The 18,289-nt window shown below is 46.0% G+C and overlaps 1 protein-coding gene across 3 annotated transcripts in view; it reads right to left on the bottom strand.

Moving 5' to 3' along the window:
- Positions 1-18,289, bottom strand: part of SCAF4 (SR-related CTD associated factor 4) — a 428,510-nt gene that overhangs the window by 65,987 nt on the left and 344,234 nt on the right. For all 3 annotated transcript variants that reach the window (XM_029603599.1, XM_029603600.1, XM_029603601.1), the window contains 2 exons: positions 10,626-10,706; positions 9,783-10,532 (listed from right to left, as the gene is read on the bottom strand). In XM_029603599.1, coding sequence (XP_029459459.1) covers positions 9,783-10,532; positions 10,626-10,706 — 831 coding nt within the window. The remainder of the gene's footprint in view (positions 1-9,782; positions 10,533-10,625; positions 10,707-18,289) is intronic.

Genomic DNA, 18,289 nt, shown 5'->3' with positions numbered 1-18,289 from the left:
TCCTCAGGCAGCAGAGTTTGTCCATAGCTTGCCCCATTCGCAGATCAGACTCTGAAGTGTCCCACTCCTGGATAATCAGCTGTTGAAGCATAGGATTAAAAGGAAAAGTCCTAGCTGGACCACGCAACCCGGCCAGAACAGGATCCACCGTATCGTGGCCCGGGACATACGGAGGGAGCAAAATTCCCAACTCGGCAAGGGCATGCGGGATTCAGTGGGTCAAGCTCGTCTCTCTGAAATAAGCGAACCACCCTTGGGTCATCACCCTCCACTGGAACAGACCTCTCTGGTTCCTTGTCCTGATCCATCCCATTGAGGGAAGCAGGAGGCTGGTCAGAGCCCCCTTGATCTCCATGAGGTAAGGGACCCTGGATCTTCCGAATCCAAACAGCCCCCTGGCTGCTCAAGCTGACGTGGCAGCAAATATATCCAAAATGGCTGCCGTTTCCGCACTCAGCGGGAACAGGTCAGCCTCATCCCCCTGCACAGTTGGATGCTTGTCCGCACTGCGGGACCTAGCCGAAGTTCTCTCCGTCACCTCTGATGTTCCCTCCCCACCGGGAACCCAGGCCTGCTTGGGAGAGCCACAAAGTCGGCTCCCCGCAGGCAGTGCACAGAGACGCATGCGACATGCCGGAGAGGGTAAAAGCGCACCGAGCAAGACCTAAAAAAAATCGAGCGGATCCCGGGAGCCTGAAGTGAGACAACAAGATAAAAATACGGCTGCCGAGCTCACGGAGTAAAGGGTAGTTACACGGCTTTCCTCTTTTTTTTTTTTTTTTTTTAAAAGGCCAAGCCACTCACCCAGAGGAATTCAAAAAACTTCCCTGGAGCCAGTGCAAAGGAGGGGGAGGGACCAGAGCACCGGTAATCACCCCAGGCACCTTACTGGATCAAGGGAGCAGGCAGGGTGTCCAACCCCAGCTCCTGAGCTAACTACAACCAGGGGGTATGGCCCCACCAGGACCTGCTTACCACCCTGGGAGGATCAGCACCACTTGTAGCCCTGCTGCACAAATCTTCCCTTGTTGTCCGCTTGATCTTTTTTTTTGTGATCTTCAAGATCAGTTCAGGACCGCAGTTTCTGCACCACCTCCATCTGCTGGAGAGAGAGAAATACTGAAGAGAGGCAGGGTGGTACACTAGATTAAGAGGGGGTGCTCTTCAAGTTTTTCTCTGTCTCTATCTGCTGGAAGGGAGGCAAAACCCAGCAGTCTGGACTGATCCGGGTACGTACAGGGAAACTCATTTTCCTATACATAGTCACAAAAATATACATATATGGAGCACTTGAGCAACAAGTATAAAAATATTAGTCAATGAATCAGACTTTTAGCACACTAAGTTGTGTTTTGAATAAAAATATCATATGCTCTTATCTCCCATTTAAGCATCTAAATGCATTTCCATTTTACCATCCAGTCAGCCTCCTTTACATCTAGGGTGGCTGTGCATGCTCAGCTCTTAAGCAGATCTTAAATATTATCGGGCCGATGCAGTAAAGTGCGCTCAGGCTGAGCGCACTGTTAGCCCCCGTTTGGCCGTGAGTTTTCAACGCTCTATTTTTACTCCTTATACGGTAAAAGGTAATAGCATGTGGAAAACACGCGGCCAACCCCATCGAAACTAATAGCGCCCACAACGTGCAAATGCATGTTGATGGGCCTATTAGTCATTCCCACTCGATACAGAAAGTAAAATGTGCAGCGAAGCCGCACATTTTACTTTCAGAAATTAACTCCTGCCAAAGGCAGGAGCTAATTTCGGCTGGCACCGGGAAGGTGTACAGAAAAGCAGAAAAAACTGCTTTTCTGTACACCCTCCGACTTAATATCATAGCGATATTAAGTTGGAGGCCCCAAAAATAAAAAAATAAAAAAAAGTCAAAAATTAAAAAAAAGAAAAAAAAAGATAAATCTGCCCGCAGCCCACAGGTTGGAAGACGGACGCTCAATTTTGCCGGCTTCCGTTTTCTGAACCGTGGCTGACAGCGGGTTCGAGAACAGACGCCGGTAAAATTGAGCGTTGGTTGTCAAACCCGCTGACAGCCGCCGCTTCTGTCAAAAAGGAGGCACTAGGGACGCGCTAGTGTCTCTAGCGCCTCCTTTTACCGCAGGCCCTCATTTACATTTTTTTTTCTTAATCGCGCGCCCAGAAGAGTGGCCTTGGCGTGCGCCGGGAGAGTGGGTGCTTGCCGGCTCTCCCGCAGGTTTTTCTGTATCGGCCCGTGTGTAATTTTTAGGGGATGAAGTTTAGTGCAAATGTGTGCAAAAGTATTAATTGTATAAACAATAATAAAGAAAACAAAATATATATTACTTGATAAATTCTATAGCAGCAAGCACCTACACTAAATCACTACTGTTTCTTCTCTTCTTGGCTAGTACTGATATCTGAAGCTTAGCAGTAACTTATGTAAGAATCCTAACAAGGTAAGCACACTAATGTTGTCAAAGTAATATCAAAATGATCATCTCAGACACTGTGAATGTGCAAGATAAATTAAACAAAAATAAGCTTCTCCAAAGACTTCCCTTAAAATCAGCAATGTCTCACCCAGGAATGCCATCTGGTGTAGTAAGGAAAGAAGCTGCTTAAAAGTAAATTAAGCGTGCTACTAAAAGAAATATAAGAAATATAAGACTACTCTCAGTCAGTTCTGGGACTGAAGAGTATGGGTTCAGATAAATCAATTACATTTCAGGTTCTTCTGCCAAAACTATCATCTTTTTAGTTTATCAGTTGGAGTGGCCTCATGGATTTTATAATTAGGTGGATGATTATTTTGAGGGAGTAAGCTGTTGAAAACAAACCTTGACTATATACCCCAATGCTGGATATATTTAATGAATATATAAAAGTAATGCCATTCTCTGCACTTCAAGTAGCTCTTTATAACAGTGTCTTTCAGCAGGATTATATTACCCTATTTCATTGTCTTACTCTACCTTTATATTCACTTGCCCTATTTTGTTCTAATACTCTGGTTTCCTCTTCCTGGAGAGATAACCCTGACGTTTCTTCATGTGCCAAATAATTCTGTCATCAAATTTGTACTCCATTTAGGGACCTAGCTCAGCTAACCTGCATGAAAATATTCTATATTCAGTAAGGGAGGAATCAATTGAATGTACAGTTCTCCAACTCATTCAAAAGAGGAGTGTGGTCACTAGAAAGTGCTTTGAGATTCCATTTCCATACAAAAAGCAAAATTGCTTACCTTGTAATAGGTGTTATCCCAGGACAGCAGGATGTAGTCCTCACATATGGGTGACGTCATTCACGGAGCCCTAATGCAGGAAAACTTCTGGTAAAGTTTCTAGAAGCTTTTAACTGGCAGCCTGGGGCTACTGAGCATGCCCGGCATGCCATGATATTCCCTGCCACAGGGGTCTCACTTCAGTCTGGTATGTAGCAATAAGCGTTAGCAAAGGAAAATAATAAAAGTCTGAGGCCCAACTCCGCGAGGTGGCGGGTGGGTTCTGTGAGGACTACATCCTGCTGTCCTGGGATAACAGCTATTACAAGGTAAGCAATTTTGCTTTATCCCAGGACAAGCAGGATGCTAGTCCTCACATATGGGTGATTAGCAAGCTAGAGGCTGAGTCATTGTCCATGTAGCTAGCAGTGATGCTTTGTTGAGGAAATGATGCAGCCGAAGATCACAGCAGGTTGGTTGTAGAAGGAGTTGGGATTAAACTGGAAACAAGTTCTTTAAGACAGATTGTCCATAGGCTGAATCTTGTCGTCCTTGCTTGTCCAAACAGTAATGAGCTGCAAAAGTGTGAAGAGAACTCCATGTTGCTGCTTTACAGATGTCAATGATTGGCACTGAACGAAAATGTGCTACTGAAGTTGACATTGCTCTTACTGAATGCGCCTTTACTCGCCCTTGGAGAGGAAGGCCTGCTTTTTCATAGCAAAACTGTATGCAATCTGCTAACCAATTGGATAGAGTATGCTTTCCCACTGCTTTACCTGGCTTATTTGGATCATAAGAGACAAAAAGTTGATTGGATTTTCTCAGGGACGTAGTGCGATTCAAATAAAAAGACAATGCACGTTTACAGTCCAAAGTGTGTAAAGCTCTTTCTCCTTGGTGAGAGTGAGGCCTTGGAAAGAATGTGGGTAGAACTATGGTTTGATTTAAGTGGAACTCCGTAACTATCTTAGGAAGGAATTTTGGGTGTGTATGGAGAACCACTTTGTCATGGAGAAACTTTGTATAAGGTTCATACGTGACAAGTGCTTGTAACTCACTAACCCTTCTAGCTGATGTAATGGCTATGAGGAAGATAGTCTTCCATGTGAGAAATTTAAGATCACAGGAATCTATGGGTTCGAAAGGAGAACGCATTAATCCTGTTAAAACCAAATTCAGATCCCATTCTGTGACTGGAGGCCGAATTGGTGGTTTAAGGTGAGTTAGACCTCTCATAAACCTACTGACGAGAGGTTGTGTGGATATAGGTGCATCTCCTATCTTGTTATGATAAGCTGAGATTGCGCTCAAATGTACTCTGATTGATGAAGTCTGAAGACCAGAGTCTGAAAGATGGTACAAATAGTCTAGAAGAGAAATCGTGGGGCAAGTGAAGGGATTAATATTGTTTTGCTTGCACCAGAAAGTGAACCGTTTCCATTTGAAAGAATAATTCTTTCTTGTGGAAGGTTTGCGTGAAGCTATGAGTACTTGAGAAACATTGGTTGAAAGATTGAGTGGTTGTAGGATTAAGCTTTCAACATCCATGCAGTCAGGGATAGGGATTGAAGGTTGGGATGTCGCAACCGACCCTGATCCTGAGTTATGAGATTGGGAGCTACTTCAGGCGTATTGGATCCTTGACTGAAAGGTCTAGCAGTGTGGGAAACCATACTTGTCGAGGCCAATATGGGGCTATGAGTATCATGGACCCTTTGTCCTGTTGTAGCTTCACCAGCGTCTTGGTGATAAGCGGTATTGGAGGATATGCATATAGTAGGCCTGAGTTCCAAGGGCGAGCAAAAGCGTCCTTGGCTGGCTGGTTCTTCTGTTTGTGTAGGGAACAGAAGTTGTCCACTTTGTGATTCAGATGCGACGCAAAGAGGTCTGTTGGTTGTCCCCAACGTTGGAATATCTTGGTCGCTATCGAGGGATTCAGGGACCACTCGTGTGGTTGGAACTGGCGACTGAGTCAGTCTGCTAGTATATTTTGAATTCCTGCTAGATAAGTAGCCTGTAGGAACACTGAGTGACTCAAGGCCCAGTCCCAAATTTGTGCAGCTTCTTGACAAAGGAGATACGAGCCCGTACCTCCCTGTTTGTTGATGTACCACATGGCTACCGTATTGTCTGTTTGGATCAGCACAGTTGTGTGTGAAAGGCAGTCCTTGAACGCATGCAGCGCATAACGTATAGCTCGAAGTTCCAGAAAATTGATTTGATATGTGGCTTCGAGTTTTGTCCAAGTTCCTTGAGTTTGAAGAGAGTTTATGTGAGCTCCCCACCCCAAGGTGGATGCATCTGTAGTTAATGTTATCTGAGGGACCGGTTTTTGGAAGGGTAGGCCCTTGCGTAAATTGTCCTTGATTGTCCACCATTGTAGCGAGGAGCGTAGTTGGTGGGTTACTTGGATTTGATAATGTAGTGGTTGAATGGCTTGGATCCATTGTGATCGAAGAGTCCATTGGGTTAGTCTCATGGCAAGTCTCGCCATAGGAGTGACATGAACCGTTGAAGCCATGTGGCCTAGTAAGATTAGAAACTGGTGAGCTGTCGCTTGTTGTTGTATGGAAATTGAGTACGCCAACTGGGACAGTGTGATTGCACGATCTTCTGGAAGAAAAGCCTGTGCAATGTTTTGTTTAATTCTGCTCCTATGAATTGGAGTAGATAAGAAGGGTTCAGGTGGGATTTTTGATAATTGATGAGGAATCCCAGCTTGTGAAGTAACTTTATTGTGTAATGCAGAGAGTTTACTGCTCCTTGTTGTGATTGACTTTTGATTAGCCAATCGTCGAGATAAGGAAAAACATGAACACCTTGTTTGTGCAAATGACCCGCTATCACTGCCAGGCATTTGGTGAATACTCTGGGAGCTGAAGCCAGGCCGAATGGTAACACTCTGTATTGGAAATGCTGATGTCCTACTCTGAATCGCAGATACTTGCGATGAGGCGGGAATATAGGAATGTGTGTGTATGCATCTTGAAGATCCAGAGAACAAAGCCAATCTCCCTTTTGTATTAGTGGAAGCATGGTGCCTAGCGAAACCATCCTGAATTTTTCTTTCCTTAAGAATTTGTTGAGATTTCTGAGATCTAGAATGGGACGTAGGCCTCCGGTTTTCTTTGGAATTAGGAAATATCGGGAATAGAATCCTCTTCCCTTCTGAGCGTGTGGTACGTGTTCCACAGCTTTTGCCTTCAGAAGAGCAGATAATTCTGTTTGTAACTGAGGTATGTGATTGAGATGGGAGTTTTGTGGTGGAAACTCCTGAGGGAGAGATAAGAAGTCTAGGTGGTAGCCTTGATGAACTATGGACAGGACCCAATGATCGGTTGTAATTGTTGTCCATTCTTTGTAGAAATGGGAAATTCTCCCTCCAACTGGTAAGGTGGGATAGGGATTGGGTAATTGGCTTTGTGCTCTGAAATTTATTTCAAAAGCCCGAGGTAGAACCTGTTTGAGGAGGTGGTTGTGGCCTTGCAGACCGTTGTTGTCTCTGTTGCGGTCTTTGTTGAGACCTTGGAGGTCTTGACCTAGAGGCCGGAGGATAGTATCTCTTTGGTCGATAGAAGGGACGTTTAGCCTCTCTACGTGGTGGTCTGCGAGTTGTATGAGTTGAAGGGTCATGAGGTAACGTTGAGAGTTGTTTCAATGTTTCCGAATGTTCTCGAAGCTGGGCGACGGCATCCTGCACTTTGGTGCCAAACAAATTATCCCCCTGACATGGAAGGTCTACTAATTTGTCCTGGACTTCAGGGCGTAAATCTGAAGCCTTTAGCCAGGCCCACCTTCTTGCACTGATGCCGGATGCTGCTGTTCTAGATGATGTTTCGAAAGCATCATAGGCTGCCCTTACCTCATGCTTTCCTGCATCTAAACCCTTTTGGATAATCTGTTGTGCTGCCTCATGTTGTTGCTGAGGCAGAGAGGGTAGAAACTCTTCAATTTGTTTCCAGAGATTCCTCTGGTGCTGCGTCATGTAGAGCTGATATGCAGCAATTTTAGAGTTGAGCATGGCTCCCTGGTAGATTTTTCTGCCCATTAAATCTAAAAATCTACTGTCCTTTCCTGGAGGGATTGAGGCATGAGTCCTGGATCTGCGGGATTTTTTCTGAGCAGATTCTACAACCAGGGAATTGTGAGGAAGTTGAGGTTTCTCAAATCCTGGGGCTGCTTGAACGAGATAAGTAGAGTCTACTCTCCTGTTTACAGCAGGGGTTGTGCATGGATGTTCCCATATCCTCTGCTGAAGCTGTAATAGCACTTCATGCACTGGAATGGCTAGATTGTGCTTAGGAGGATCTACTAACTGTAAAATTTCAAGCGTCTGCTGCCTCTCATCCTTTTCAGCCTAGAGTTGGAAGGGTATGGACTCAGACATTTCTTGAATAAAAGAGGAAAATGAAAGGTCCTCTGGAGGTGACTGCTTTTTGGCTTGAGGTGGAGAAGTCTCAGACAAGAAATCCTCTGAGGAATCCTCAGATTCTGTGTCTGACCAAGTATCAGAAGTAGGAAGGTGATACTGAGGAGGTTCCGGCCTTTGAGGTGGAGGAACCCCTGAAGGTCCTTGTAAGGGATCTTGAGGATCCGGTGAATGCTCTCTGTCCTCTTTTTCTTGTCCAGGTGCTATGGGCAATGAGGCCAGGAGGTCTTGATACCTCTTAGTGAGGATGCTATGTAACTGTACTTCAGAAGTGGAAGTGTCTGGAGCTGTAAATGAAGAATGTTTAAATTTTCCCGATGACTTTTGAGTGGAAGATGTTTTTCTTGGCACAGGTGCTTTAGACGGTGCCATTGTGTAGAGAGACCGATTGTGAAATAGGTGGCATCGATGAAGTATTGAAGGTGAACATCGATATTGGAATCATCGATGAAATCGGCCTGGCAGGCATCGTGGGCATCGGAATTTGTGAAGGAACCGATGGCATAGATGGTGCGTGTAATGAAAATGGAACTGTCATCAAAGAAGTCATCAGCGGAATCGATGAAGTCATCGCTGGCATCGGCGTATATGCCGGCATCGACGGAAGTGTCGGCATCATCGGTGGAGTTGCTGGCATCGGCTGTGAAGCCGGTATCGAGGGTAGAGACATCGACGATTCCGCCGACCGACACGGTGGTCGGCATCGGCGATGACGCCGGAATTTGATGCTGCAAGGCATCAGTGACTATTTGTTTAATTAAAGCAGTCAAGTCAGTAATCGGAGTTGATACTTGCTGCGTTGTCGACGGTATCGATTCAGGAACCGATGGCACCGAAGTGGAGGAAATTCTTTGCTTCTTATGGATCGGTTCCTCCGGCGGCGGAAGCAGTGGAATCGATCGATGCCGTCGGTGTTTATGCTTGGAACGTGGTTCAGATACCGACCTTGTCGATGATGTGGAGGGTGTTGGAGAGGAGGCATCCCCCGAACCCTCCGGAAGTCTTTTCTTGATCAGTATCTTCTTTGTGAGGCCTACCGGCGATGATTTTGTGGACGTCGTCGGTGAAGGCCCTGATTGAATTTGGAAAATTTGTGCCATTTTTTCTTGGCGGAGTTTTCTGCCTTTTACCGTCATTTCTTGGCATTTTGAACAGGCAGCGATGTCATGTTTTCCTCCAAGGCAACGAACGCATTCGGTATGCGGGTCCGTTATGGACATTGTTCGGTTGCAGGCCGGGCACTTTTTGAAGCCTGATGTTTTCTCGGTCGACATCCGTCGATGGAAAATAGGAATTTTCTTTAGCGAAAATTAAGGTATTTGTCACCAGCCGGTGACAAAGTGTATGAGACCCGCGATGGGCAAATTTTACACAAAAATTGTGAAGTTGTGAGGAAAATCTCACAGGGCTCCTGTGACCCGCGATGTCGTTAGCAGCGCGGAAAAAAGAAGACTGAAGTGAGACCCCTGTGGCAGGGAATATCATGGCATGCCGGGCATGCTCAGTAGCCCCAGGCTGCCAGTTAAAAGCTTCTAGAAACTTTACCAGAAGTTTTCCCGCATTAGGGCTCCGTGAATGACGTCACCCATATGTGAGGACTAGCATCCTGCTTGTCCTGGGATAATTCTTTTAACATGTTAGAGGAATGACTAGCATATTAAAGTAAAAGCCACAGGAAAGATCTTATATGCGACATCAGAGATACACACTGAGGGTGAGGGGATGTCAATGTTCTTCAATCTGTGTATATTAAAATTTTATATATGGGGAGAGGAGGGGAATTTGACTTTTTGAATGCTACACTGCAGTACAAGTCATAACAACTTGCTTTTCTAATTTCTAATTGCAATATATTAATCTAACAGGTTTTGTGGGTTACATTACTGCACTATCCCTTTGTATAAAACATGTACTATAGTAAAAAGGGATATTACTATAGTTATCTTCCCATAGAAACATATCTGTTCTCATATGGATTATACTACTGCACTGTTTCCACATACATATATCTGTTCCAATACTAATCTTTATGACTAGTGATTATCACTTTTGTGAGCTCAGAGGACTTCGTGTGTTGTAAGCAGAAACAGATCCACTGTATGAACTTAAAACATTGTGAGTACACCTTTAAAAAATTAAAAATGAACTTACCAAGAAGTGGAACAGGTTGGTTTATGGGAGCAGGCTGATTACCGGGTCCAGGATGGTTAGCAGGTCCAGGATGGCCCCCAGGCCCAGGATGGCCCCCAGGTCCAGGATGGCCCCCAGGTCCAGGATGGCCCCCAGGTCCAGGATGGTTAGCAGGTCCAGGATGGCCCCCAGGTCCAGGATGGCCCCCAGGTCCAGGATGGTTAGCAGGTCCAGGATGGCCCCCAGGCCCAGGATGGTTAGCAGGTCCAGGATGGCCCCCAGGCCCAGGATGGTTAGCAGGTCCAGGATGGCCCCCAGGTCCAGGATGATTACCAGGCCCAGGATGGCCCCCAGGTCCAGGATGATTACCAGGCCCAGGGTGACCACCAGGTCCAGGATGGTTACCAGGCCCAGGGTGACCCCCAGGTCCAGGATGGTTACCGGGCCCAGGGTGACCCCCAGGTCCAGGATGGTTACCGGGCCCAGGGTGACCCCCAGGTCCAGGATGACCGGGATGGCCACCTGGACCGGGATGGCCACCAGGCCCAGGATGATGACCAGGATGGTTTGCAGGTCCAGGACCAGGATGGTTAGCAGGTCCAGGATGATTACCAGGATGGTTAGCAGGACCCATGGGTGGGGGGCCAGATCCAAACATTTTCATATTTTCTCCAGATTCAGCATTTCCTCTGGGTCCAGTTACTACTGTTGGAATGGGACTCCCCAAAGACAAATCTTTTGAAGCACTGTCATTCATATTAGCTGAAGTAGCTAAGGAAATAAAAGTATATACATAAATAGGAAGATGTTATTTATACACGAATCCCTGCCCCCAACCCCCACCACACATTTGCAAACACTTACAAGTTGGAATAGTTACTCCTGGAGTAAGGGGAAGAGATACTGGTGGCGTCAGAGGAGGAGGAGGACCAGGAGGAAGAAAGCCTACAAAACAAAAGCAACTGCATGAGAACATATAAGCACCTTACTTATTTCACAGTTTACAATTCTTACTTCTTACACTGCGCTGTAATAGCACCTACAGTAATCCACATTCAAGAATGGGAAGTGGAGTCATATCACACTGATTATAGTTAGGTGTATGCAGCAAAGCACATTACTATCACACAAAGTCAGCAGACAAAAAACAGCGCATAAAAATATTTATAACCTGTTGCTTTCAAAGGAGGCATTAGGATTCTTATGCTTGTGATCTTAATACATATTTCATCTCCTAGCAGAGAGCATGCAACTTTGAAAATACGGTAAAATAGTATTTGCTGAAAAAGATGTCAATCATATTCAGCCTATGGTCATGCCAAATGCCACAGCACAGTTGCCTCTAAGCCAAGCATGTGAGCCATTGCTCATACATTTCAAAGTGTCACTCACAGGTGTTTACGTGGTTGCTCACATACATTTTTCTTTGTGCTATATACAGAAATGCAACGCTAATACTGGCACTCAAAATTTGTTTTTATTTATTTTATTTAGAAGGTTTTATATACCGATGAACTTTGGGAACATCTCATCTGTTCACAATAAACAAAAATGCAGCTAAACGAGCTTTACAGAGAACAAGGAACAATGCGCATAAAATTGAACAATAGTGAGCAAGGTAAATAAGATACAAGGGGGGAAAATCAACTAGAGCGTATTGGAAAGCTAAAACTGAACAATTTACAATTTATATGGGATCAAAATATAATTAAATACAGATAGCATGTCATATAAGTTAGAGTATCAGAGGATTCAGAGGGGAGAGGGTAGGTTGTTATGAGTAAGCTTGTCTAAAAAGGGAAGTTTTCAGGTTCTGCTTAAATTTTTTTGGGTAAGGTTCCTGACGAAGGAAGGATGGGAGCTTGTTCCATAGGACGGGTCCCGCTAAAGATAATGCCCGAGCTCTAGAGGAACCAAGTTTAGACTGTTTAGGGGAGAGGATGAGAAGTGTTGCTCTGTGTTGCTGCCTTATAGGTCTGTTTGTGTTGTGAAAAGTAAGGTGCTCTGTGAACCAGTGCATGCTTTGGTTGTGGAGTGCTTTGTGGATGAGAGTGAGAGTTTTGTATGTTATTCTTTCAGCGACAGGTAACCAATGAAGGTGTTTTAGAACAGGGGTGATGTGATCGTTTTTGTGTGTGTTAGTGAGGATCTGTGCAGCAGCATTTTGGAGTAATTGGAGTGGTTGCAGTGTGTTTTTGGGTAAACCTAGGAGAAGGGCGTTGCAGTAGTCAATTCTGGATAGAATGAATGCTTGTAAGATAGTGCGAAAGTCGCTGAGGTGTAGTAAGGGTTTGAGTTTTTTGAGGGTGTGAAGTTTGAAATAACAGGCTTTGAGTGTGTTGTTGATGTATTTTTTGAAGGTAAGATGGTGATCAATGGTGATGCCAAGACTGCGAACATGTTCGTTGGAGGCAGCAGGGGAGTGGGGATTGTAGCCTAGCTGCAGGGGAGAGGAAATGCTTTGTGGAGTGATGTGTAGTATCTCTGTTTTGGCAGTGTTGAGTGCTAGGAAGTTGCTTGTCAGGAGTGCATTAATAACCGTTAAAGTGGAATTCCAGGTCTCAGTAGCTTTTTGAAGCGTGTCATTTACAGGAATAAGAATTTGCACACCATCAGCGTAAATGAAGTGCGGGAGGCCTAGATTGGATAGAAGGTTGCAGAGAGGGAGGAAGTAGATGTTGAAGAGAGTGGAGGACAGGGAGGAGCCTTGGGGGACATCTTGTGGCAGGGGGATAGTTTTGGAGGTGCAGTTGCCTATTTGTACACTGTATTGCCTGTCTTGCAAGTAGGATTGGAACCATTGCAGGGCTGATCCTGTAATGCTAATATCTGAGAGGCGTTGAGCCAGTATTTTGTGATTGACAGTGTCAAAGGCAGCTGAGATATCCAGGAGGATCAGAATACGTGAAAGGCCTTTGTCTAGGCTTTTGAGGATGTAATCAGACAGTGAAATTAGTAAAGTCTCAGTGCTGTGGTGTCGTCGAAAACCGAATTGCAATTGTGAGAGAATGTTGTGTTCGTCTAGGTAATCAGTTAATTGCCGGTTGACTGACTTTTCAAGGATTTTAGCGATAAAAGGTAAATCTGAAATGGGGCGAAAGTTGGTAAAGTCGGCTGGATCAAGTGTCTGTTTTTTCAAGATAGGTTTGATAATGGCATGTTTCAGATTTCGTGGAACGATACCAAGTGTGATGGATCTATTGATTATATTCGAAATGGGCTTGGCAATGATGTTAGGGATAGTAAGGAGAGTTTTAGTAGGGATGGTATCTGAGGGGTGTGTGCATGGTCTTTTTTTTTTTTTTTAATATAGATTCAATTTCCACTGAGGAAATGGTGTCAAGTGCAGGGAGCCTTGCAGTATTGCTATCGAGATGGCAGTCAGTAGATACTTGGGTAGAAGGGAAACGCGACAAAGCAAAATTGCTTACCTTGTAATAGGTGTTATCCCAGGACAGCAGGATGTAGTCCTCACATATGGGTGACATCAGTAATGGAGCCCAATACGGAGAAACTTCTGTCAAAGTTTCTAGAAACTTTTGACTGGCACAGTGTGCCCACTGAGCATGCTCAGCATGCCATGATATTCCTGACCACAGGGGTCTCCCTTCAGTCTTTTTTGTAGCAATTTGCGTTAGCCAAAAATAAAATAATAAAACGTATCGGACCCAACTCCGCGGGGTGGCAGGGTGGGTTTCGTGAGGACTACATCCTGCTGTCCTGGGATAACACCTATTACAAGGTAAGCAATTTTGCTTTATCCCAGGACAAGCAGGATGCTAGTCCTCACATATGGGTGATTAGCAAGCTAGAGGCTGAGTCATTCTTGAATTGGACCAACAGTGTACAACTTGTGCAACAGGCACAACAATTGGCGTACCGTTGGGAAAAATGAGGCAGCCTGAAATTAGAGCAGGATAGATGTAGAAGGAGTTGTATTATGCTGGAAACAAGTTCTTTAAGAAAGATTGTCCATAGACTGAATCTTGTCGTCCTTCCTTGTCGAGACAGTAGTGGGCCGCAAAGGTGTGAAGAGAACTCCATGTTGCTGCTTTACATATGTCAAGGATTGGCACTGAACGATAGTGTGCTACTGAGGTTGACATTGCTCTTACTGAATGTGCCTTTACTCACCCTTGGAGAGGAAGGCCTGCTTTTTCATAACAAAACTGTATGCAATCTGCTAACCAGTTGGATAGAGTATGTTTACCCACTGCTTTACCCGGTTTGTTTGGATAATAAGATACAAAGAGTTGATTGGATTTCCTATGGACTGCAGTGCGGTCTAAGTAAAATGTTAGCGTACGCTTATAGTCCAAGGTATGTAAGGCCCTTTCACCTTTGTGAGAGTGAGGTCTTGGGAAGAATGTGGGTAAAACTATGGATTGGTTCAAGTGGAATTCCTAGACTACCTTGGGAAGGAATTTTGGATGTGTACGTAGAACCACTCTGTCATGTAGGACTTTTGTATAGGGTGAGTATGTGACAAGTGCATGTAACTCACTAACCCTTCTAGCCGACGTAATGGCTATGAGGAAGATAGTTTTCCATGTAAGAAATTTGAGATCGCAGGAATGTATGGGTTTCGAAAGGAGAACGCATGAGTCTTGTTAAAACTAAATTCAGGTCCCATTCAGTGACTGGTGGTCGAATTGGTGGTTTAAGGTGCGTTAAACCTCTCATAAATCTACTGCCGAGAGGTTGCATTGAAATAGGTGCATCTCCCATTTTGTTATGGTAAGCTGAGATTGCACTTAAATGTACTCGTACAGATGAAGTCTGGAGACCAGAGTCTGAAAGATGGCATAAATAGTCTAATAGGGACGTTGTACAGCAGGAGAAAGGATCAATATTCTTTTGCCTGCACCACAAAGTAAACCTTTTCCATTTCGAAGAGTAGTTCTTTCGTGTTGAAGGTTTACGTGAAGCTAAAAGCACTTGAGATACATTGGATGAAAGATTGAGTGGCTGTAAAATCAAGCTTTCAACATCCATGCTGTCAGGGATAGGGATTGAAGGTTGGGATGGCGCAACTGACCCTGATCCTGAGTTATGAGAGTGGGAGCTACTCCCAGGCGAATTGGATCCCTGATCGAGAGGTCTAGAAGTGTGGGAAACCATACTTGTCGAGGCCAATATGGGGCTATGAGTATCATGGCCCCCTTGTCCTGTTGTAGCTTCACTAGAGTTTTGGTTATGAGCGGTATCGGAGGATACGCGTATAGAAGGCCTGATTTCCAAGGGCGAGCAAAGGCGTCCTTGGCTGGCTGGTTTTTCTGTTTGTGTACAGAACAGAATTTGTCCACTTTGTGATTCAGATGAGATGCAAAGAGGTCTATGGTTGGTTGTCCCCAACCTTGAAATATCTTGGTCGTTACTAGGGGGTCGAGAGACCACTCGTGAGGTTGGAAGTGACGACTGAGGCGATCTGCCACTACATTGTGAATGCCTGCCAGATAAGTGGCCCGGAGAAACATTGAGTGTGTTAGGGCCCAGTCCCAAATCTGTGCAGCTTCTTGACAAAGGAGATACGAGCCCGTACCTTCCTGTTTGTTGATGTACCACATGGCAACTGTGTTGTCTGTTTGTATGAGAACAGTCTTGTGCGAAAGGCAGTCCTTGAACGCATGTAGCGCATAACGTATAGCTCGAAGCTCTAACATAGAAACATAGAAATGACGGTAGAAGAAGACCAAACGGCCCATCCAGTCTGCCCAGCAAGCTTCACACATTTTTTCTCTCATACTTATCTGTTTCTCTTAGCTCTTGGTTCTATTTACCTTCCACCCCCACCATTGAAATATCTAGCTTGATTAGTTAGGGGTAGTAGGATACTAGGAAGTTTATCTGAAAAGTTGCTTCGAGTTTATTCCAAGTACCTTGGGTCTGTAGATGGCCAATGTGTGCTCCCCAGCCTGAGGTGGATGCATCTGTAGTTAATGTCACTTGCACAATTGGTTGTTGGAAAGGTAGGCCCTTGAGCAAGTTGTCCATGTCTGTCCACCAGAGGAGCGAGGAGTGTAGTTCTTGAGTTACTCGGATAGGGAAAGACATTGGTTGAATGGCTTGTGTCCATTGACTTTTGAGCGTCCATTGAGTGAGTCTCATAGCTAATTTGGCCATAGGAGTGACGTGGACTTGGAGGCCATGTGACCCAAGAGAGAGAGACATTGATGCGCTGTTATTTGTGGGCGTGCTCGAAGAGAGCCGGTTAACAAGGCTAGTGTCTGTGCACAGTCCTTTGGTAGGAAGGAGTGTGTAATGTGTGAGAGATTGAGAGTTAGTGTGTGTGAAAAAGGGATTGTGGGTTTATGAAGGTGCTTGTTTATTAGAGAGAGAGCCTGTTTGAGGATACTTGTTTGTTTGTGAGAGAAGGAACTTGTGTAAGGGTGTGTGTATGTGTAAGAAAGAGCCTGTGTGAAGGGATGTGAGAGAGAAAGGGAGCCTATGTGTAGGGAGGGTGAGTGAGTCAGGGAGCCAGTGTACAGGGCTATGTGAGAGAGACACAGGTAGCCTGTGTGCGGGTGTATGTGTGAGAGAAAGGGAGACTATGGGGGTGTGCGCGCAAGAGAGAGGGAGCCTGTATGAGGGTGTGTGTATGTGCGAGAGAGGGGGAGTCTGTATGAGGGTGTGTATGCATGAGAGCAGGGAGCCTGTATGAGAGGATGTGCGTGCGCGAGAGAAGCCTGTATGAGGAGGCGTGTATTGCACTAGAGAGAGGAAGCCTGTAAGAGAGAGGAAAAGAGGGTGCCTGGGTGAGGGCCAGTATTGAGAGAGTGGTCAAACTCGGAGTGGAGATCGAGGGGGAAAGGACTGAGCCTAGAGGGGGAGGGAAGAAATACTGGCAGGTGGAGGAGATGGGCCTGAGAGGGCAAAGTGAAAGGAGATTGTCCAGGGGAGTAGGAAGAGAAGGTAGAAGAGACTCTTACAGTGAACTAGGGACATTCTGCTCAAAATATTTAGAACTCTGCATCTTTAAGTAATAACTTTTTTCTGTATTACTTAAAGACATATATTGTGTTATTTGGACCAAAATAAAGTATGTATAATTTTGGAGAATTTTAAGTTTTTGTGTGCAGAACTCCCCCAGAAGTAAACTTCCCAGCCAACTCAAAACACCAATCAAATGGAAATATTCCAAAGGTATACATCACTATTGTACACCATTCAACTGTCTTAAAAGGAGCAATTAACTTTAACCAAAAGTTATTTCCTCTGATTTTAGGGCTTGCCTATTTGATCCTTGCCTTTTCAAGCTTCAGGGCAGCTTACAGAGCTGCTACAAAGACAATATCTCATATGACCAACACTCCAAATCAAATGAAATAGTGTAAAAGTTGGTTTCTGTTCACACACACACACACACACACACACACACACACACACACACACACAGAGGCCAATACAGTAAAGCGCGGCCGCGGTTACCCTGTTTCTAACCCGCTTTGTACGCACAATTTGGACGCATATGTCTAACCCGCGATTCAGTATCTGGTTTTACGCGTCCTTACCGCTTCTTGAAATCGACGCGTATCCCTTTCCGCCCGCGGCATGTATATATGTTAATGATCGGATTAGCTATTCCCGCCGATACAGTAACATGCGCCCAGATTATCGCCTTTTTAACCAGCTATTTTGCAGAGTCTTTAGCGTGCAAATTTACCGCCTACCCTGACCCTGGCGTTAGTGTGGTGAACTTAGCCGCCCAGTCCCAAACCAACCCAATCCACAGAAAAAAATGCTTCTCGCACAAGGGGGAAAAATTATTACAAAAAATAAAGCAAGGCGCAGGGCGAAAATCATTTCTGTATTATGCTCGGGCATCGGGGATTGCCAGCTTGACAAGCATCAGGCAAGCCCCAGCAGTCAGCGATCGGCGGCAGGGAGCGCAACAAAGCACCTGTGCGCACAGCTCCGATTTTCCGCCTCCTTCGGACGGGCAAGAGAGAGACGAAATTTCACGGGCAAACTTTCCCCCAGCCCCTGCTCACCTGCCCTGGCCGCGGCCACGCAAGCCCCCAGCAGCAGCAGCAGAAGGGCGTCCATGGGTGCCGGTCTCCCGTATGAGCGCTCTGAAAGCTCCGGAGCAGCCCCAGTCCTCTCTCCCCTCCTCCCGAGGCGCACACCGCGGCTCCCCTGCCTCCCGGGGGCAGCTGGTGGCGAGAGCGGCTTCAGCAGCCCGGGGCGGATCGGGCGCTCCCCATGCGAGGTGGCTTCCAGCAGCCCCCGCCGGCAAAGTTGCATGAACGCACGCCTGTACGCCCAATTTGGGCACTCAAGGCAGCGAAGGTGCATGAACATGCGCCGTGACCTCGGACATCCAGCCGGGTGCTCAGGTCACAGCGTGTGTTCATGCGCCTGCTGCCTTGAGCGCCCAAATTGGGTGTACAGGCATGCGTTGATGCACCTTCGCCGGCGGGGGCTGCTGGAAGCCGCCTCGCATGGGGAACACCCGATCCGCCCCGGGCTGCTGAAGCCGCTCTCGCCGCTGGCTGCCCCCGTGAGGCAGGGGAGCCGCGGTGCGTGCC

Source organism: Rhinatrema bivittatum, chromosome 5 (assembly GCF_901001135.1).
Source record: "Rhinatrema bivittatum chromosome 5, aRhiBiv1.1, whole genome shotgun sequence".
NCBI lineage: Eukaryota > Metazoa > Chordata > Amphibia > Gymnophiona > Rhinatrematidae > Rhinatrema > Rhinatrema bivittatum.
The sequence above is the reverse complement of the archived record's forward strand: the minus strand, read 5'-3'. Positions and strand labels throughout refer to the sequence as shown.